A 20,997-nucleotide genomic window follows, 5' to 3' on the forward strand; every position below is an offset into this window, starting at 1 on the left:
CACTGCAGCCTCAAGTGTTGGTTGTAAACTTTCTCCCCAGTCTGAAGTGATCATCTCTGCTGGGGTGCCTCACTGTCAGTTAAACAGGTTTAACTCCAGATGAAATTCTGGCAGAAACATTTACCAGTGAAGCACTAATCGCGGCACCCTCTCTCTAGTACTACAATGACTTTGGGGACATCATAAAGGAGACATTGAGTCGGACCAGGCAAATGGACAAAATGGAGAGTGCGAGGACTCTGGTCCTGTGCCTGCAGCAGGTAGGTGAGAGCCTCCCCTTCCTCTGGCTCGGGACGCCTCATGGAGTCATTAGCTTGATTAGCACAGCTCCTCTTAGCTTTGAATCACTTGGATTTGTTGCCTGTTTTCCCCATTTTGCTACCCTAAGTGCTAAGCTGGGTACTGGGCATGGGGGAATTACGGCTGGATCTCAGCCCGGCTTACGGTTTTACCCCAATTCCCCTTTGCTGCAGCTCTTCCTGCGTCTGAAGCAGGAGCAGCAAAGCAGCAGTGGCTCCGGGTTTCAGAGCTTCAGTAGCATCAAGGAGCTGGCCAGGCGCTTCTCGCTCACCTTTGGCTGGGATCAGATCAAATCCCGGGAGTCTCTCACCATGATTCACAGGTACAGGATGAGACCGAGACCGCGACTGCGATTCAGGCTCTGTGCTCGTGTGGCTGAGACACTGAGTGGACCTGTCCCTGAACAGGGATGGCATCGAGTTTGTATGCCAGGGCTTCGTCCAGCAGGCAGAGAGACAGGCCCCTCCTAACATCTCCTACCTCACCATCCTGAGTGAGTTCTCCAGCAAGCTTCTGAAGCCAGACAAGAAGACAGTGTAAGTGCCTCTTCCATCCTGCAGGGAGCCTGTGTGTGGTCTGCTGTCCTGACACTGTCAAAGTTGGCAAGATCTGAAATGATCAAATTTTGAGACCAGTCACAGCAAAACTGAAGCAGCACCGTGTAGTGACAGCAGAGGAAAAGGAGCCTCAGACACTTGATCTTATCAGTCTGATAACTCAAAGTATTTGACAGGTCTTTTTCAGACTTTCCTGCCACTAAGAAGTGTTGCTTCTGTCTCAAAATTCCAGATCTTCACCCATACAATGTGTCTGTAAAGGGAAGGGTAACTGCAGAAGGCAGGACTTTATGAACTCAAAAAGAATATGGATGAAGATATGCACCTGATTTAATTTACAGACAAATCACACCAAAATCGCACCATTTATCGACAAATGGCACCTGCAGTGTCAGGTGGCGGCAGAGGAAGGATAGGGCCACTGCACAGGGGATGATCCAGGAGCTGTTTCATCTTGAAACATCACACCAAAATGGGAGCGGTGTCACTGACTGTCGGCACATGAAAGGAGGTGCAGCTCCAGGGCTTCCATGTGAACTTCTCCAATGGGAGCACTGGTCTCACCAGCACATTTGTTACATCCCAGACACACGGAGATGTAACATATTATTAAGAATGCAAAATTAGTGACACCGAAAAGATTAGTTACTGTGAGAAACGTGAGATTCCACGGTCACAGAGACAGCTCACACATGGCTGGTCGCGGAGACAAAGATGCACAGTGTATCTTAGGCAAGACTATATTAGTAAGAATACAGTATGCACAGATATAATGTATTACTAATGTTTATGTAATGTGCAATCTAATGTGATACAAATCATTTTCACTATTGTCTTTGCCGTCACCTGTGAGTTTCACTCACACTTGCACAGAAGCGACCACGTGAAATTTTAATTCGCGCGTGCTCAATAAATGGTCACACCATTTCGGTCACAGTATGGAGCCTTGAGATCTGGTAACCCTAATAAGACTGAGACAAATTGCACAAAGTTGAGCTTTAAATAATGATTTTTGGAGAGGTGGAGAGTATGTGATGGGGGCTAGAGATTGCGGGGTTTGGGAGGAGTGGGGTGGGGGGAGTGTCTGTTCGTGGAATACATTGTCCTTCGGAGAATATCCAGTCTAGTGAATGAATTTGTTTTGTCACCTAAATAAAAAAGCCGGTATGGGTTTCAGCTGTACTGTTCTGTAGGGAGAGGGACCTGCGTTTCTGAGGATGCATTTAGCCACCAGAGAACGACGCTGGTATCACCACAAACGTCAAGGCAAAAGGTGCGGTTTGTCCCACAGATACAGCTACCTGCAGAAGTGCGTTGGGGAGGCCGTCAGCAGCAAGGACGACTGCTGGCTGCCCCTGGCCTACTACAGGGCCTCTCTGATGGCCACGGCCGAGGGGGTGGAGGACGCCGGCTCCCACGTCAGCTCGGACACCTCCAGGCAGGCCTCCTCGGCCCAGTGCTCCCGCTCCTCCTCGCTGAAGCAGGCTCCCGTTGTGGGTACGGTGCCGTTCGCGTGCTGTGAGTAAGCAGTTGTATGTAACCTGAAGATCCAGTCCCAGAATGGACCTACAGCGATTTTTTTAACCTTTTCGGTATGTGATTTATATTAGCTTTAATTAGGCAGCTACGAACAGTAGCCTTGTTTATGCTGTGGGGATTGTAATGATGATTTATACCTAGACAAGCAGTGTTTACAGGTACTTGGCATAGTCACACCCACCTGTGGTTCTGATTGACAGGAGAGGTGCAGGGCAACAAGACTGCAGAGCTGAAGAGCTCACCTGTGTTCACCTGGGCAGAATGGAAGGGGAGAAAGGCCCTGAAGTTCACCGCAAGGTAAAGCAGCGTGTCGCTGCAGGCGGGGACGCGGCGAGAGGCTTGCTCCAGATGGGTGGTGCTGATGTGAGTGTTCTGATATCGCCACACAGCGCTGACATGGCGGAGCAGGAGTCAGAGAGACTGCTGGGCGCCCCTGACGACGAGGTGAATGTGGATTCGGAGGTCGACCCCTGACCTGCCTGGTGTGTGCAATGAGGGCGTGTCACATACCTGAATGTTTGGGTGGAGGCTACTGGAATCGAGTGCTGCATTCCCATTATGGGGCTGAAGCAGGTAGTGGGCGTTAGTCACCCTGATGAAACAGTTAATATTGCAAGGGTCACGCTTTAACTGTAGTAATCGTGCAGTAAGGAGCTGCACTGCTAGATCTGCCAGGGGGGAGAGTGGCACCCAGTTAATGACTAATACTGTATATACATATACTGTATCTGTGTCGGGATGAGGGAAGTTCCAGCACTCAGGAATTAAATGTTTAATTTTGGCAATTCTTTACTGTATTCTGTCTGCTATAGCTGCAGGGTGTTTAAAAGGATGGTCTAGTTTTGGTACTGTGCCTCAGAATGAACATGAATGATTGTATGTTAGTGATATAGTGCTTTCCAAGACACGCTTTACAGAACCAATGAGGGACCACCAGCACTGTGTAGCCCCCACCTGGATGATGTGACGGCAGCCATCCTGCACCAGTACGCTCACCACACAGTAGCTAAGGGGCAGATTTGAAAGGGCCACACAGGGGTGCCACAGTGGGCAGTTTCAGCCAGAGCACCGGAGTACCCACCCCGTACTCTTTCGAAAGGTGCCCAGGGGTCTTTTATGACCTCAGAGAGACCTGTTGGCCACAGTGTCCCATCACTGGGTCCCACACAGGTTAGTCTATCCTGTGGTCGACCCATCGCTAAGCAGGTTTGGGCCTGGCCAGTACTTGGATGGGAGACCAACTAGGCTGGTCTGACCTGCAGGTGCTGTGGCTGCTGATCAGAAACTAAAGTGGTGTTTAGTGAATTAGAAAGCGTCAGCTTGCTCACCAGCTGAACCTGAGGCTGGCACTATTGAAGGTAGTCGCCTTTTATATGGCAATAGCTTGTTACGGAAATCAGCCCAGACCTTGAAGTGATGTTATTTACGAAAGGTTGATAATGGACCCCTTTACTGGTGCTCCACACTCCAAAGCACTGATCCCGATGTCTGTGTTGTAGCCGTGACTGCAAAACTCATTCCTTGTCCAGCTGGATCTTGTTCCCGTGTCACCGTGTCACCGTCGCTGGATAGTCGCTAAGGGCCGGCAATGCTGCCACTGCATATGGACACGTGATCATGTTGTGCTCGGAATGTGATTTACAGATCCAAATTGGGGAAATTAATTCTGTTTGAGATCACATATAATTTTGGAAAAGGCGTAAGATGCCAATGTATTTTGCTTCCTCCTGTTACAGTCCCATGATTTACTGTATATAGTTTTGTCTGTTTAAAACTAATTTTCCTCAGTTTTGGCAGGGAAATTTTTTTATACCCTTTCAGGTCTAGCACAAATCAACGGAAGTGGCAGAGTTGCCACAGTGATGGCGTTTAAGGACTGTTTCTTACTGCTGCCATCAGCCCACTTGCCTGTCTTGCTTACTTACTTTATTATTGTTGCAAGACTGAAATGCACATGTGTGTTTGTGTGTGTATATGAAGAGGAAACCCAGGGTGGATGCACTTACACATCTGTAAGACTCCCTTTTATGCTTTGGCCACAATCTCAAAATGGGCATTTAGGTTTTTTTTTTTTTAAGTCAAATTGAGTTTGTGATGTGTTTTTATTGTGAAGCACACATCTGCAAAATAAACAATTTGCAGACTAACACTGCACTTCTATAATTAACTGTACATATCCAATAACTTACCCCTCCCCACAAACAAATCCAAAGTGCATTATTGCAAAGCACGCTTACCTAGAATTCCCTTAATGCACAGTGCCAGACACATCTTGGTTCCTACCTCTGGAATGTCATACTAGCTCATAATTGGTTAAGCACAGTTGAATTCAATGAGGTGACTCAAGCCCTATTCTACTCAATACGCCTCCAGTGTGGAACCATGCAAAAGCACACATTCTGTACACCCATGTGACTACAGCACAGCACCACATCAGCGGCTGGGTCTGGAGGTCTTTACTGTGGCCATGGAATTAGAGGGGACCATACCAGCACTACCTCTGCTGCTGCTGTTACATCCAGGCCTAGCATTTCCTGTTGTCATGGTTGCGTAGGTATCCTGCAGCATCACAGAGCTGTCATTTGCAGAGAGACAGCGGATCTGCGGTAACCCCTCACCCCCCACGCTGTCTGGCCCCCACAGGCCCCTCGCCGCAAAGCTCACTCAAAATCATCTTCGTACTCAAAGTCAATGTCACAGTGGGGACTGGGGATCCCAAACAGGTGCCTCTTTTCTGTCCACAGCCCCAGTTCACTGGCAATGTGATGCTCTGCTGGGTCAAAGTCATTTTCATACCTGGGGGGAGGGGGAAACCACATAGGGTTCAAACGATTGCCACAGATAACATTCTGCTGATTATCTCAACACTTGAACTGCTGTCCAACCTCAACATATTGAGAAGAGTTTCCACAGAAGCTTAGATCAGATGGAAGTACATGAGGCTGGACCACAAAGTGAGCAGCAGTGTGCCTTATGAAAACACCAGGAGTCAACGCGAGTCATCTGTCAGCTTTGAACTCCATACTACATGTCAGAAGATCCTAAAATCGCCATGACATCAGTCAGCAAGACCTGTCCCTCCTACTGGATGATTGCAGCAATATTACTGCTGACCAGTCAGACAATTACGCTCCAGAAGTGATCTGCTGACACTTGGACAATATTGCTTAACACTGAGCTAATGTTTACACATGTATGAAGCCAGAGAAAGGGCCAATGGAGAGACGCCTTACCCTTCATTATACTGCTCACTGGCTGTCTCCTCTGCCACCAGAATGTCATACTCCTCTGCGGCATACCTCTCCCAATCAGAGACGTCCTGGCCCTCCGTTTCGCTATCCTGGGAGGGGACAAGGACACTTGCTCATTAGGCTTTGCTCCTACTCTCAGGCTACACGAAGCAGTCTGATATAGATGATAATGTGCAACATTCCGCACCCTGGCGACTGACAGAGGATCTCTCTGCTCATGTTCCAAGTACTTCTCGACGTTGAAGAAAGTGTTGAAGAATATGCTGGACATCTTGCACCTCTTCAGGTCATGGAGCGTGATCTTGCCTATAGAAACATTTCACATTTATTTGAAATGAGTGGAAGCTGTATACCCGTCCACAACCACGTTTTCATCTGATTGTTAATATTTCTGACCAGGGTGACTGCATTGTTAAACCCATGGCACGCTACTGACACTGCAACACATTTTCCATGCATATAATTTAGGGTTAAAATGTGTGCTGCTGGGGCATCTGAACACACATCAGCTACCTTCAGATTCTGGCTTGACCAGGTCGAGCATCTGGCACAGACAGTCTTCAAAGGGCAGCGGCTCGATGGCCCTGGCATCCAGCCTCTGCCTCTGCTCCTCATAGAAATATTCCAGCTCGTACATCGACAGGACCCCGTCGCCATCCAGATCCATGCAGCGGAACCAGTACTCTATGCTGCAATGTCAGACAAAACCCAGGCTATAAAAAAACAGACATATTACACTCACTGGCCAGCCAAGTATTTCCAGACACACAAACATCTAAACACACCCCGATTTGCATAACAAATACACAGCCTCGCATGAAACAGATACTGTTATTAGTTAATACTCCAAGTGCCTGTGAACGCTGAGCCAGGTGATGGCCATCTTCCTACCTAGTGGGGGTTGTCTTGTCCTCTTCTGAAATGAGGAACCACACAAAGTCTGCATAGCTCATTCGCCCCTCCTTTCTTTCTTTCCTGTCCCTGAAGTAGGTGGACACAGATTCAGGGCCCAACTTCAGTGTGTTGGCACAATATTTGGCCTAAAACACAGCCTATTCCTAACTATGTATCTGAAAAATGTAATAATGGAGATGCAATTACCTGGTGACCGTCCCTGAGAAAATCCTTTTGATCATTTTTTGGGAGATTGCTGTTAGAGAGAAAGCAAACATGAAAACCCCTTCCAGTTATGACATGTGTAAAGCAGTGCTGCTGCAGTGATACTACAGTGAAGGACGTAGCCAAACCAGCCTTGATCGTTGTGTTGGGCCAGATCTCTCGGGTCTATGTGGAGGTCGTGGTCAGCGTCTATCTCCCAGAACTTGCAGTAGATGACATAAAAATGCTCGTAGGAGAAGTACTCTGTCAGCTGGTTGATGTCCTGTTCATCTTCCAGCAGGGCCACAATCTGTTGGAGAACATGGAAAGTGTCAGCGGCTGCAGGAAAACACAGGCAGGCTAAGTGTGTGAAAGAGGAGCCGTAGGCGTTTAAATATGTATGTGTATGTAAACACTCACAGCTCGACTTTCAAATAGGCTACCCTGGGTCATGTGATCATAACAGACAGCTTCTCTCCACTTAGATCATTTTAATGTGGTGTAATGCGCTGTGCAGATTACAAACAAGCCAGTCACGCAGCTTTGCTATATTAATAGTACAATCAAAACTGAAACAGGTGAGTGTGTGGGAGGCACAAACCTGTAGAAAACTGCTTTTTCTCAGTTCTGAACATGTGATTCTTCCAGTCCAAGATCTGTTGACATTATAGAATATGCGCTGAACCACCTGTGAACAGATATGAAAAAAATTCACACCCACTGTTTCCACACAATGGTTTTGGGAGGTAACCTCACCCCGCAAAAAAAAATTAAAAACGTATAGGATGACAGGAAAACACTTAGAAGTCAGAACTCCATCACAATGATCAGTACATCATTCAATAACCACTGAAAAGTACACAGACTTGCTTATAAACATGCCCCTACATCACTAGCTGGACTAGTTCTAATGTCTGGATCTATCATAGGTCTTGTTCTGCTTGAATCTGTGCCTCTGATTTACAAATTAGTGTGATATCGAGTTCCAGGTGGTCTTTCCCAGCCAGATATTTGAGGATTTCAATGTTTTAACCATCTACTGCAGGGCATGCTGGGAAAAGAGGAGCTAAAATAGGAAGGCGCTGCGTTGGCAAGCTCAGCTTTTTCTGCTCACTTACTGTGGTAATATAACGGGTGTGAAATTCAGACGCCTCCTTCAGAAATGCGAGACCCGTGTGCGAGTTCACCACATCCTGGAAAAAAAACAAGGTGAAAAAATTAAGCCCTGTTGTGCAGGAAGACAAATAAACCGCGCAGAATTAAATCAGCGGGGCAATGGACATCTGATAGATCGCAGTTTATGTGATAAATGTTAGTGACGGAGAGAAAGACCAAGGTGAGAAGCAGAGGCCCCCCAGCTCAGAGGATGCCGACCGCAGCCGCTGTCGGTACCTTATTCCCCATGCATTAATATGAGCGCCACCTGCTTATGTGGATCGCAGAATTTCCAATGTACGGTAGATATTCCAGCAATCAAAACCAAGCGTTTGGTTTTTCCCTCTTAAGTGAAATTTTGACGTGACTGCGTATAAGGCAATAAAATTATGGTGGTTTATTTTCTGAAGAATACAATGCTCCCTGACCCATCCCTTATAAGATTAAATAATAGAAAAACACATAAATCATTCTTCTTATGAATCCGGCAGGAAAAGTCAGATCTACTCCACTGCAATACTTATTTCATTTATCAAAATGGTCAAAGCAATTGGCAAACCCACACAATACAAATTAAACTGCGCATGCCAGGGCACATCTCCCGTGAAAACAGACTACAGCTCTTCTGGCTTGGCTGTCGACCACCAGCAGGAATACAAATGACACGTCTTGCGGAAAGTATCAGAATGAGAACCCGCTGTTTTAACCTCAACATGGAATACTAGGCTTCATATGACGCTCTCGACTTGTCACACGGCAGGGGACGCGCTCTCGTGCCGCCTGCTCTGACTGTCCATCTGAGGACGAGATGACACAGGAACTGGCCAAAAACAGCTGAAGCTTCGCGGCAGAGCTACATAGCAGGCTGATTTAGATATGAACGGACCCATCCAAGGTGCGGGCCGCGATGTGCGTTATATTACACTAAATGGGAAATGCTTGAGTTTAAAATGGAAACAGTAAGACCAGATAAGACACGAAAGGGATATACTCGACCCCAACTCATTACCTTCAAAAAATATTGAGAAGCATGGCCTATTTCTTAGAGCCTGAGCTGGCTCAATGCAACCCTCCGCCAAACCCCCCCTACCTGTAGGAAGGGAATAAAGTCCTCTTGTTCCAGATAATTACAGCCAGGCTTGGCCAAAAGGTGGACAAATTTGGATGCATCATCATGACAGGTCTGCAGGATTCTGGAAAGCAGGAACAGATGGTGTCAGGGTTTTCTTCCCACTGGAGGGAAAGTACAGACTCTGCAGCCATGCAGCCAGGCTGCTGGCGACCTTATGCATCGCAAAATTAGTATTCAGGAATCTAACCCAATCAATTCAGCCTTCCACACTGCAGAAATACTACAGCCATATACCATTTAATCAGCTCTTTGGAACCATACCCACATTCAGGACAACTGACTCTTGGTCTTTACTAGAACTTTAAACACATACATATTAATGGCACGCTAATATTGCCAGAGAATGTTCCAGTGCAGAGCTCTGCTCTAACCCATATGAAGGTTATTTTGGCTAGGGAGGGGCTCTGTCTGCAGGCAGGGATTAAAAGTCGCCCCCCCTGCTCTTCCCAGCACTTACTTTCGCCACATGGCCACAAACTTGTGGACGGACACAAAGCCTGTTCTGTCCCCCCCGGCTGAGAGAAACAAAGGCAACTTCCAGTAGAGGGGGCACTCGCAGGCCTGTGGAGACAATAAGTGCTTCAGCATAGGGCCAGAACACCTTTCCCAGGTGATCATAAAGCTGCACACCTCACCCAAATACATATAAACTGTATGTAATAATATACAGGGCTGCAGGTCCAGCATGTTTATTACTGACAAAGCAGTAAAATTACTAAACTCAATGTGTTGGTCCTACGTTAAAACACTTACATTGAAAAACACATTATTCTTAATTGAAATCCTATAAAAAAAAATACCTCATCTAAACCTGAAAATATTTTTGCACATTTGCCATGAAGTTCACTGCTGAGATGTCATTGTTAAACAGACACGCGGTAACTAAATGCACAGCAGAGGAACAACGGAGTGGATTGGACCAGATGAAGGCAGCAATCTGGGCCAGAGCAGCGATTGTCTGCTTCCGTCAGATAACTGTGACTCTTCCAGATCCTGCTGCCTGTTAGCGGAGCCCTGTGCCTCAAGCGTGAACACAAACCATGGATTTACAGCTGAGTTTGAGTACGAAACTGAAACCCAGAGCATTTTCTTCATTTTTTTTTTTAATCACATGGGAGAAAGGTCTGGATATTGAGGGCCCAGGTGGATTATGAAGAGCAGCTCAATATTAGGCAACATTTACTTTACTGCCGGCATGAATAAACAGAGCGGAGCAGCCACTGTGCCCATAGACACTAATAATGCTGATTTTCACACATAGACCTCCCTGCAAAAACCCACCATTTCCCCTCAAGTACTGATAGTATTTTTATGGGATGGAAGAGGGGAAAAAATCTTCAGGCTAATAAACAGTAGTAAGCAGCAGTTAATTACCCCAATGAAAACGATTTTCTGGGTGGCTGGGGGCCACAGGCTGCAAATCACACTTACTTTGGCAACCATCCCCATGTCTTCAATACTCGCTCTTTCATTGGGGAATTGTGAAAATATTTTCTCTATCCTGGAAATGAGCGCGTCGATGTTGAGGTTGGCGATGGGCCGGCCCCGGGGGAAGTAGAACCTTGGAATGCTTTCGCTCAGTACCGGCGTAACGGGCTCCGCTTTCTTCACCTGAGTCTGCTAGAAGAGACACAAATAAACATTTTTAGCCGCGGCTCATCCAGTTCACAGCAGTCAGCCCAATTTTCAAGAAAGTTCAAGGCACTATACAAATTCGATCTCTGTGAACCGTCACTGGAAAAAATGATGTTCAATTAAAAGGTGTGATGTGACATGTGGCTCAATCGAACTTAACAGTTAGAGGCATTTTGGCAGCTGAGCCAACAGTAATGACTGACGTCTCATAACACGCTGTCACGCATCAAGGTACTCCAAGCCAGACAACTTGATTTAATTAGGCTCATTATCTTCATCACCCAATTCACCATGTCTGAAGACAGATTTTATTAGAATGAAGGTGAAAACAAGACAATACCAGGTGGTGTGTACTTAAAACCGAAGACTGAATACAAACAAAATTTTGGCTCAAAAACTTAAAGTCCTGGCCAGTAAAATTCAGTGTACAGATCACTGACCATTCAGCTGCTGGATAAGAAAAAGAAAGGCCCGTCTTCGACAGATGGTAACGAAAGCTTAGCGTACATCCAACACCACAAAACAGCCATGCAGATACTGTCAAAGCTAACCAACTCCAAAGCTAACCAACTCCAAAGCTAACCAACTCCAAAGCTAACCAACTCCAAAGCTAACCAACTCCAACAGGAAATTACTGCTGAAGCATGTAAAGTGATGCCATCTGTGTCTTAACATATTTACCAATAGATATTTATAGTTAAAAATTACATCAGTACAATTTTACAAAGAACTGCATGGTGATGAATTTCCAGGACAGGAAGAGCCCAACTCGACATTGATAGCATAGATAAGCCTTTAGTGATGCCATGGAAATGGTAAACAAATGAGCAGAGCTGGCTTCCTCAGAATCTACATTTGAGTGACCCGGTCTGAATAAAGACATTACGCACTGTCCAAACCACGAGAGCCTGCTGTAAAAAGCAGCCCCAGCCCCGCCATGCAGGATTAAGCGCCAAGGCTTTGCTCGGCAGAAACTCAGGGAAAAGCTGCTCCCACCCACCCAGCGAATGGGGTGGCACACAGAGACAAAGCCGCGTGACCCCGTCACACCGGACAGCAGATGCAGGGGCTGCGGGACGCGTCCGCGCTCCAAGGTTTAGTGCGCTCATGGTTAGTCTGCTTTCATTCATGAATGAACCACCCATCCACGTGAAAGGCTAAGCTACTGAACACAAAGTACAGCTGCACCCTCACAGAAAGGCCAATTAAAAATCCAGCAGATAAAAGTGAAAGGAGAATGACATCATTTCAGTGTATAAAAATTACTCCACATGGATAAAATTAAGACATAAATCCTGACGCAGTTAAACAGAATTACAGGCTGTTTAATCCACTCACTCTTCTAGTGTTTGGACATTAATATTCGGAGCACTGAGGGAGCAAATGGTTACGAATACAGACAAGCTGCAGGCTGGAAGATGAAGGCCTAGAAGAAGACCTACTTCACGTTTGACAAAGATTGTTGATCTACCTCAGATTAAGTGAAAGACATCAACTGTGCAACTCATCAGAACAGAGCAACCGCAAAGGCAAACTTCAGCTCTGTATAGTTATTAAAATTAGTTGAAAACAGCCTCAAAAATCCAGAGTATTGTGGCCTGCAAACCCTAGGAAGCCATCAGCTAGCATCAGCTAACGGGCTGAACAGAAACAGCCCATCTGTTCATGCCCTAAAAGCCACTACACCCAGCATGCATCTACCAATCTTTCGTGTCTAAATATGGTGGACAAACTGCCTTTCATCTGGATATTTGCAATCTTATGTCAACAGTCCTAGTCTGCAGAGTGAAGTTCTTTTTGGTTGTTTGTTCCTCTGCTGACTGTTTGACATGCTGGAAGGGTCCTGCTTAGTGTAAGAGGTGACAAGATAAATGCTCCTAATCTTCCCTTCTTCGGCAGTGTCAGCCATGGCTATAAAAGGCAACAGATCTGGGTCTGCTACAGGCTTCCAGTGTGTCTGCACACTCTGTGAAGCGGGCGGTGGTCCCTCATCGCAGCTGCTTAATCTCCATGACATCCTGCTATAGCAGAGGAACAACATGTAGGACGCCACAGTGGCCGAGGCCGGCTGCTTCCAGAGCACAGGGACGCAACATACAACATCGATCCCCCAGACAGATGTAAGGAGGCACACAAACACCACCGCCGTTTGGAGACAACCTGCCTCTCCTTGCTGGAACGCTTTCAGCCTCTTCTTGAAGCGTGAGGGAAGGACGAAATCACAGCCCCGGGCCAGCAGGGCGAGCTCCTTGCGCAGGTCCGGGTCCTGCCGCAACGAGAGGTCCTTCACCCTCATGGTGTCAAGCGGGGATGGGGCCGTCCTTGGGCCGGCCGCTTCCCGCAATACCGTGGCAGATTGCCTCCAGCCCTTGCCCTCGGCTCCCAAGTTCCCGATCGACGCGGCAGTCGTTTTGTAGCGAGCGTTTTGCAGTAAGCTGCGCCTTTCAGCTTGGCGAGTTGGCCCAGCCTCAGCCAGACAGTAGCAGAAGCTCTAATCTCAAGAGTGACTGCAGACAGGGAGAGTACGAGTGTGTGTGTTTGTGTGTCCCTGTGTGTGTGGGTGGGTGGGGCTGCCTGAAGGAACCGCCCCTTTCAGTCCACATTCCAGTGTCACATACAAGGTTATGTAAAGAAACAAACCTGTTGTTTTGAAGCCCTGTGGCAGAAGGCAGTAGGTCCAGTTACTGCTTGCCAGGATCCCAATCCATATCAGCCTCTTACAACAGCCCGACCCCCCAAGACCTTAACTTGTCCTGCCTAAATAAAGCGGCTAGTTTCAGCGGTCACAGCAGCGTAATGAAAAGAACCACACTGTGGGGAAACTTGTGTGCTGTTAGGATGACTTTCTCAGGAACCAGTGCCAGGGAAAGGACAGCTAGGAGTTCCAGCAGACTCTAAGGATGAAGAGTATCTTCTAAACTTCAGTAAACCAAAGTTTAACTCCCTGCTAGCAGAATTATTACAGTACATGGGAATGTACTGGGAATACGGACAGAATCAGCACTTCCCTTCCATTTATGCGACTTCCCACCATGCCATAAGTAGTTGTGGTTAATCATAGTTGGTCAGGGCCAAGGGGGGATGAGCTGGATTCAAAGAAAGATATGTTAACCAGTCAGACTGCGAACAGACTCTACGTTCTATTTGGGTAACTCAAGAAACAAGACCTTCAGAAACAAGTTTATCTTTAGTCCTTGCAAACATCCACTCTGGGGCTGACGGCAATTACATCAATTCGCTGTAAACACACTGATCCAAAGCACAAAACACGTATGCGTTTGTGCGCGTGTGCATCTCCGTACGTGGGTGTACGGAGCGGAGGATGACTGAGCGAGAATGAAAGAGTAAAGCAGACGTAGCACTGGCAAGGATGCTGAACTACAGCCCCCCCACTCCAATTTAAATGCTCTGTATTTTTAGACTACAGATCAGAGTTCACGTTCTCTCAAAAACAGAACGCTGCATTGTTCCACGAGCAGATCACTCTTGTCTAGAGGCAGTTAGTATCCTACATTTCTGTCACCTGGCTGTGCAAAACAATATTACTAATAGGATGGAGGCTGAGACAAAACCCCAAAGTAGCCATTGCTGTTCTCAGGCTCTCTCTCCTAGTGCTGGCATTGAAACACTTTGCTTCTAACCTCCTCACCGTTACCATCCATGTGCCTGAACAAATCCCTGCTTCTTCCCCCCACCCTCAATGTCATACGGTGCTATGCAAAGTCTCATATAAATAAAGGAACGCCAAAGACTAAGATTAAGACTGACTTTTTTGATCATGGGGATAATTCTAGAAGTATCAGCGCAACTTGATATGAACTGAATGAAATGCGCTAAAAGCAGACAGTTGTCGAAAAACTCCCCTCGACAGATTCTGTTAACAAAACACAACCAGTGTGGGAGATGAAGGAGGACAGCTTCAGCAGGAAGCTCTCTGGTGCCCACAGGTGTAGACACACCTGAGCAGATGGTTTACTTAACAAGCAAGATTCTACAACCCACAGAAGCTTCATGAAAACTGCACAGCACACAAGATAATGCATTAAATTATGAAAGATTCTTTTAAGAACTGTGAGAAAGTGAATCAAATATTCTCAAATTCCAATGGCAACTGGTATGGGTATATATTTTATAATACACACCCACACACAAAGGAGAAGTTCAGATTGGTTTTGCCCCCTTCCGGATGTAAAACACCTTGACAGGAAATTACACTACTACCTTGTTGGGTATTTGACAGTAACTACAACTAAATTCAACAAACTATTCTTAAATATGACCCATACTGCACAAAAAGCAGAGATACACAGATGGGGCTGATATTATTGATTAGCGATAACCCATAGTCAGCTAACCTCTGAGGTCCACAAACCAGCAGTGAAAATGATGTTGATGATCTTACTTCATAAAATCCTGTAAATGTATGCAGTGAGACACCAGCAAAGTAGCAACGACTTTGGAAACTGCAGCAATGTTCCAAGTGGTTAATGAGTAGAGGTGTGCAAAAATATCATTTTTTTCAATTAATCTGACCAAGACCGACACATTCAACCAATACACTACAGCTAAAAGTTAATTATCTGATCTCAAAATTTTTATGCTCCAAAATTATGAGAGCAGTCTGTTCAAAACGGAAACTATGGGGTTTACCTTGGCCTCAGAAGGGCTCTCATAACATCATACATCTAAAGCCAACTCTGTTAGTTCTACACTGCTAGATAACTACGCACTTTGACAGCAAAATGAAAACCATCCCAATACATCCCTTCCTGCCATGAAAATAACCAAGATTCCTCAGTTAGACTGAGCATTAATCAAAAAAAATGTTTGTTTTATATTTATACATTTAAAATCTACATTTCATTGGGATTCCTGCATAAGGCTGAACATTTGTGATTGGTCTCAACATCTGTGTAGGTGCATGAAGCTCATTTCAAACCTCCAAGTTTGCCAAGACTATGCAAAAAATGTAAGACACATTAGAAAGGACTCCTTTTATAAGTGATTATAAAAGCCACATGTCTTCTGTATAAAAGCTTGAGCAAGCTACTCTGCGAAGAGCAGACACACTCTTTGCTTAATGATGCAAAATCCTGTTACATTAATGAAAAACCATATCCAAAATGTAAGAGCTGCATATTCGCAATACTGCATAGTTACATTTGGTTACTGAAATGAAATTATATGTTACACTGTAACAACAATAATAAATAAAGTGCAAAACTGCCCATCTCCGGGCTCATTTTGTGGGTTCCTGACCCTGGACGACACGGCCAGCCGGAGAAGACTGCTTGAATGATCGCTGGGGTGAGCGAGGTGCACATGCTATAGCTGTCATACACTCATCTTCCCAAAGCCAGCTTCCCAAGCTAAGGTTACCTGTCGTCCCGTTGCCATGGCAACATCCTACCCTCCACATTCCAGTGGTACAATTGTTCTTCCAAATTGTTTTTTCATGTTTTCCTTCAGTTTGCCCGGCACTGATTTTTCGACATACAAATTTCACCCATTTCACAAAATATATATTAACTCAGAAAAATCCCCCCCCCCCCAAAAAAAAAATCTAATGTGAAGAAATGAATCAAATTAAAACCTTTTACAACTGAAAACCACATTAACATACTAAGACAGAAACTCAAACTATGATATCTTGCCATAGCCCGTAGAGACAGTCATACCAGACTTTTAGTCATCCAAAAAAAGAAAAACACACCCTGTTCTAAGCAGCAGTGATTTCAGCTGTGTCTATGCTGACGGATGATAAATGAACTCGGTAGAAGTCTTATCAGGAAGAGATGGATCACGTTTCTGGTCATCATCCATTCCTTTAACCGCCGATTGAAAATCTGACATCGAAGCACACACGGCACATAAACTTTTGACATAACATGGCATCCGGCAATCTCACTGCTGTGCAGCTGATCCCTTCACTGGGGAGGAGGTCTATCTTTATCTGAGCCTTGTGTCAAAGCTGGACCAGCTGTCCCTAACATGACGTTAGTTACATTTTTCACTAATCCTTTGCAGAATGCATTTGTATTGTGGAATTTCTGCGGCTCCCTTAAAATAGTCGCTTCAGTACCGCTTAACTGCGCAGTGATGCCGCGGGGACAACAGTTGTGACACTTTTGCAAAATACCAAATGCACTGCAGCCGCTCCATGGGCTGAACAGCACAGAGGATCACTGAACACTGGGAGAAAGAGTCTGACACAAAGGGCTAAGGATTCTGACAATTCTCACCTGTCTAACCCTTTCCCAAAAAGTCACTTTAGACAGAACTCACACACAGAATTTGAGAGAACTTGACACCAACTTGTGGACTTATAATCTATCTAAAAAAAACACTAAAACAAAGTTTCTGCAGGGCTCAAAACAGCCTTAGATTTGTTACCAATCATGTTTATTGAGCAGAACAGAAAAACAAACTCTGTTTGATCCACTGTAAATGGATGTTAATAGCATGAGTAAAACCCATTGTGCCAGGGACAGGAATGGTCAGAAAAACATATATGGAGGGGAAAAAAAACCACACAGTGTGACACCATTTGAACGGCACTGCAGAATTTAAACAGCCACAGCACTGCAAGCCAGCTCTGGCAAAATGCTGTGCTCCAGCACTGTGGAGCAGCGTGCAGCTTACGAGAAGGCTTCATGGACAGCGAGCTACAGGAAACCTCAAGGGAAAGACCCAGACCAGGGGGCCAGAGAGGGGGGTCCTGCATTTGGTCACACCAGCCCCCCTGAGTCTCTGTCATGTCAGCGGGTGGGAGCCCTGAAACACGTGTGTGGGGACAGCTGCCCAGATTGCTCACTGTCATCACCCCCCCACCCCCGCCCCCACCATAGAAGTCTACCAATGTCTCCCTCATTTACACGCCTGTAGCATAAAGGCAGAGAACTGTTTACAGCTGCTCTTCGCTATAAAGGTCTAAGTGGGAAAGGGGGGGGGGGGAAAATCATTACTTTTTTCAGAAATTTTAGCTTATTTTAACGCTAGTGAGTGGGATCTATTACAGGTCAGCATTTTAAATGAAGCTTACAAAATAAATCCTCCCTTAAAAAATGGAACTTGTGACAATACTCTGTGTTTAAAAGTCAAAAATACTTCTCAACAGCTGTGTTTACCAGCCTTCAACCAAAATATTATGATTACACAAAGCAGCATGCAGATATTGGTGAAAATTTACAAAATTAAAGATATCAATCATAATGTTCTGTTTTAAATGCTTATTTTTTTAAAAAGTCAATCATTCACCCCTAAATTGTGAAAATAAATCTTATATATTGTATATAGGGTATATTTCAGATTTCCAAAAACATTCAATTAAAAAAAAATTGACAGAGCAAATATTTGTATAAATCATTACAATTAAAGCATTTTGTTATGACAGTTGTGGCCCAAGATAAATGTATTTTATCCACAATATAATCCAATTTAGAACAATGCTGCGCCAGCAGATGTTAAGACCATCACTCATATCAACGGTACTGAAAATATCTGGTCACTCCACAGAACAATCACCACTGTTCTCAAAAACACATGCAGACAAACACACAGACAGACACAGATACACCACACACACAATAACCAGGTTATATAATTATGGCTGTAAGCACCACAAAGCCGACATATAGACAAGAGCCCAGGAAAAACCACCCAACTTTGTAGGACACAATCGGAGGACCTCAGCATCCTCTTGTGGCAATAAAGGGGAGATGAGAGTAGAGTAGTGATACAGGCCAAAGAGCCATCATAAAAACAGATCTTTCAGCATCAGTTAAAGGCTGCTGCAGTTATTCAATGAACATTTGATAAACATATGGTAACAGCAAAGGTAAAATATCCTTTCCAGCTTAAATTATACTGAACCCCTTTCACATTGCTCTGTTGTCTCCAGGTTTAGGTTCAATAAGACCTTAATTCATAAATTCAGCAATCCAAATGCTAACTATCATTCCATTTGTCTAGCATTTATAAAAAAATTAAATAAAAAAAAAGAGTGTAAACAATTTGAATTGTTAGAAAAAAAAATGGTGGACTATCTACCAAAAAGATACCAGTCACCTGAGACAGAATCTGACATCAGTCACACCAGGACAGAGATACTTGCAGTGCCAGAACTTCTTGCATTTAACACACTGCATGATGCCTGCCAGGCCTATATACTTAGCAATCAAGCAGCATGGGATGAAAAATGCTGGATGAATCATTCTAAATTTATTGTTCTTTGCAATAACTGTTTTTTCCTGCACAAAATAACTCATTTTAAAAAAATACCGGCCCTGTGGTAGTGGGGACTTACCTTCTTGGTGCTGACAGAACGGCGAGACAGCCTGCCATTGAGCCCTGTGCGACTGTTCCCAGTGTTCCCAGTAGGAAGTGTGGTCGAAGGTGGGCTGGATGGGGCATTCAAAGGTGCTGATGATCTGTCTGTCAGGCTCTTCTTGCTGGTGGCATTGTTGTTGCCGGAAGGAACTGAACCGCTGCTTTCTGTCACGGTTTTGGCACCCGTGTCGACCCATTCTTCATTTTTGATCTTTTGGAGATATTCCTTCAGCATCCCCTGAGTGGTGGCCTCACTCAGCCAGTTCAGAAAAAGTTCATCCACTTTCATTTTCAGCACTGGCTCGAGAACGTGTGCGGTCGGCATCGTTACCTTTATGCTTAGCAAACCAACTGGAGAAAAACTTCAAACACCGCAAATAAAGTCACTGTTCGTGCGACATTAACATTCACATTTCCATTCCAATTTCTAACTATTCACTACGTTAACAGAAATAGGAGATACCAGCTCAATTTAGTAGTCTACGTACAAATAGGAAACACATAGGAAATAGATAACACCTCGATTTACTTGTTAGACACAATATTCACAATATAATACTAAAAAGTTTTATAGCGACTACAAAAAGCTCATGTTAACAAGGTTTCGAGCGCCACGTTTCAGCGTAAATACATTATCTGAACAGCTACTGGTCTATTTTTTATTAATAGCGTTTGTTTAAACCATGTTTAGCTAACTCGGCCAGCGATTAACAGACAAACATTTCAAAGTTAAACGCAATTCAGCGGCAGGTGGCCCAAAGATACTTTACAGTACTGAAAAGGTTAGGCAATAAATATTACAAGTCTGCCAGCAAACAATTTAAAAATTTTAAACAGCCAAAAATTTGGCCTAGCATTAATCACCCAAACAATGAAGTTCGCGCATTACAGAAAGCGACTATATTATGTGCGAAAGGCGTTTCCAGAATTACTTACAGCTACAAAAAGTCAGTTAATAAGGTAAAATATAAAATGACAGTAATTGTACCTTTTGTCCGCTATTAGTAAAACATTTCACTTTCATATCAAGGCGGTTCACTTCGAAACAAACTCTCGCTTTCCCAGGTAACCGGGAAGCTGAATTCTCGCGAGAACATCAGTCCCTTTTAAAAACTCCACGCCACTATTTACGCGCTGACTGCTGCAGGCGTCGAGCTGCAATGTTGCGGGATGCCAAGTTTTTGGTGTCAAGATATAAAACGAATTCACACAACGGCAAACCCCACCCCCAAAATGGTTAACATTTTATTGTTCTTAAATCACATTCTGTATAATTTAAATAACCATTTCTTTATGTGGAATTCAACATATTTTACACATGTAACTGATAGTATTTTGTAAAACTAAAACAATACCAAAACAGGGCAACAGGTAGCTCAGAGATGAAAGACGTACAGAGAGTGAGCAGTAACAAGAAAGGGCGCCACAGAACAAGGTAGCTACTTAACTTACCCGGAGGCGTGTGTGTGTGTGTGTGTGTGTGTGTGGGGGGGGGGGGGGCTTTATGGCCAACTGATCAGCAGTTCGATCTAATTAGGATGCACTATTTCTTTCTATGTTTTTAGGTAGTTCTACTAGTACAAATGTGCACAAATTTAGATTTTCACAAACCCACCCAATACCAAGTAAAATCGTATGGATTCAATTCGTAATTTTTAGCTAAGGGGTAGGCTACATTTTCCAGGAAGGTTCCAAATTAGACAAATGGAGAAAACGGTATTTTGGATTAAGGTAACACATTAAAAGAAATTCAAGTATTTGTCAAATAGATAAGAAAACACAATTTATAATTGAAAGACATATAATTAGGCGACGAGAATTTGAACAGCATATAACTGGAGACACAAAAGCATAGGGCTACATTTTTGCAAAATGATAATACATATTTGAACAAGCCGTTATATTTCCATCTGTACGACCTGAAAAATACCACCGTTAAAAAATAAAAAAAAAATTGCGCGCCCTGTAGTTCTACGCTTTGAAGGCATCAACAATACATATT

At 44.6% G+C, this 20,997-nt stretch overlaps 3 protein-coding genes and 1 long non-coding RNA gene across 11 annotated transcripts in view; 2 read left to right on the plus strand and 2 right to left on the minus strand.

The window, feature by feature from the left end:
• LOC111838236 (uncharacterized) overlaps positions 1 to 2,651 on the minus strand; it is an 11,995-nt gene extending 9,344 nt beyond the window's left edge. For 2 of the 3 annotated variants that reach the window (XR_011982709.1, XR_011982707.1), the window contains exons 1-3: positions 2,578 to 2,651; positions 2,159 to 2,373; positions 781 to 909 (exon numbers count right to left, since the gene is read on the minus strand). This is a non-coding gene — a long non-coding RNA (uncharacterized lncRNA). Of the gene's footprint in view, positions 1 to 780; positions 910 to 1,220; positions 1,412 to 2,158; positions 2,374 to 2,577 lie in introns of all 3 variants that reach the window. The other variant, XR_011982708.1, reaches the window with a different exon arrangement.
• Positions 1 to 7,059, plus strand: part of LOC111838232 (cohesin subunit SA-2) — a 23,825-nt gene extending 16,766 nt beyond the window's left edge. The window contains exons 27-32 of one of the 2 annotated variants that reach the window (XM_023801009.2): positions 159 to 260; positions 474 to 622; positions 708 to 836; positions 2,149 to 2,354; positions 2,597 to 2,693; positions 2,786 to 7,059. In XM_023801009.2, the coding sequence (XP_023656777.2) occupies positions 159 to 260; positions 474 to 622; positions 708 to 836; positions 2,149 to 2,354; positions 2,597 to 2,693; positions 2,786 to 2,870 (768 nt within the window). In that variant the 3' untranslated portion in view covers positions 2,871 to 7,059. Of the gene's footprint in view, positions 1 to 158; positions 265 to 473; positions 623 to 707; positions 837 to 2,148; positions 2,355 to 2,596; positions 2,694 to 2,785 lie in introns of those variants that run through there. The other variant, XR_002836831.2, reaches the window with a different exon arrangement.
• Positions 4,480 to 20,085, minus strand: LOC111838233 (serine/threonine-protein phosphatase 2A regulatory subunit B'' subunit beta-like). Of its 5 annotated transcripts, none has more exons than XM_023801013.2 (14): positions 19,984 to 20,085; positions 18,973 to 19,357; positions 10,464 to 10,649; positions 9,490 to 9,593; positions 8,991 to 9,093; positions 7,864 to 7,938; positions 7,347 to 7,433; positions 6,899 to 7,055; positions 6,749 to 6,797; positions 6,539 to 6,628; positions 6,161 to 6,336; positions 5,835 to 5,953; positions 5,630 to 5,736; positions 4,480 to 5,192 (listed from the first exon to the last, which is right to left on the minus strand). In XM_023801013.2, exons 2-14 carry the CDS (start codon positions 19,318 to 19,320, stop codon positions 5,057 to 5,059), a joined length of 1,737 nt encoding a protein of 578 aa, XP_023656781.2. In that variant the 5' UTR covers positions 19,321 to 19,357; positions 19,984 to 20,085; the 3' UTR covers positions 4,480 to 5,056. The 5 variants fall into 5 exon arrangements, with proteins under 5 accessions (XP_023656781.2, XP_023656779.2, XP_023656780.2 ...); XM_023801011.2 differs by having other exon boundaries at positions 10,464 to 10,652; XM_023801012.2 differs by having other exon boundaries at positions 10,464 to 10,652; positions 18,973 to 19,346; positions 19,984 to 20,066.
• Positions 20,086 to 20,108: 23 nt separating this feature from the next.
• The window catches only part of LOC111838235 (SH2 domain-containing protein 1A-like), a 33,194-nt gene continuing 32,305 nt past the window's right edge, over positions 20,109 to 20,997 (plus strand). The window contains exons 1-2 of the mRNA XM_072699801.1: positions 20,109 to 20,231; positions 20,359 to 20,430. Of these exons, the coding sequence (XP_072555902.1) occupies positions 20,378 to 20,430 (53 nt within the window). The 5' untranslated portion in view covers positions 20,109 to 20,231; positions 20,359 to 20,377. The remainder of the gene's footprint in view (positions 20,232 to 20,358; positions 20,431 to 20,997) is intronic.

Source organism: Paramormyrops kingsleyae, chromosome 1 (assembly GCF_048594095.1).
Source record: "Paramormyrops kingsleyae isolate MSU_618 chromosome 1, PKINGS_0.4, whole genome shotgun sequence".
Lineage (NCBI taxonomy): Eukaryota > Metazoa > Chordata > Actinopteri > Osteoglossiformes > Mormyridae > Paramormyrops > Paramormyrops kingsleyae.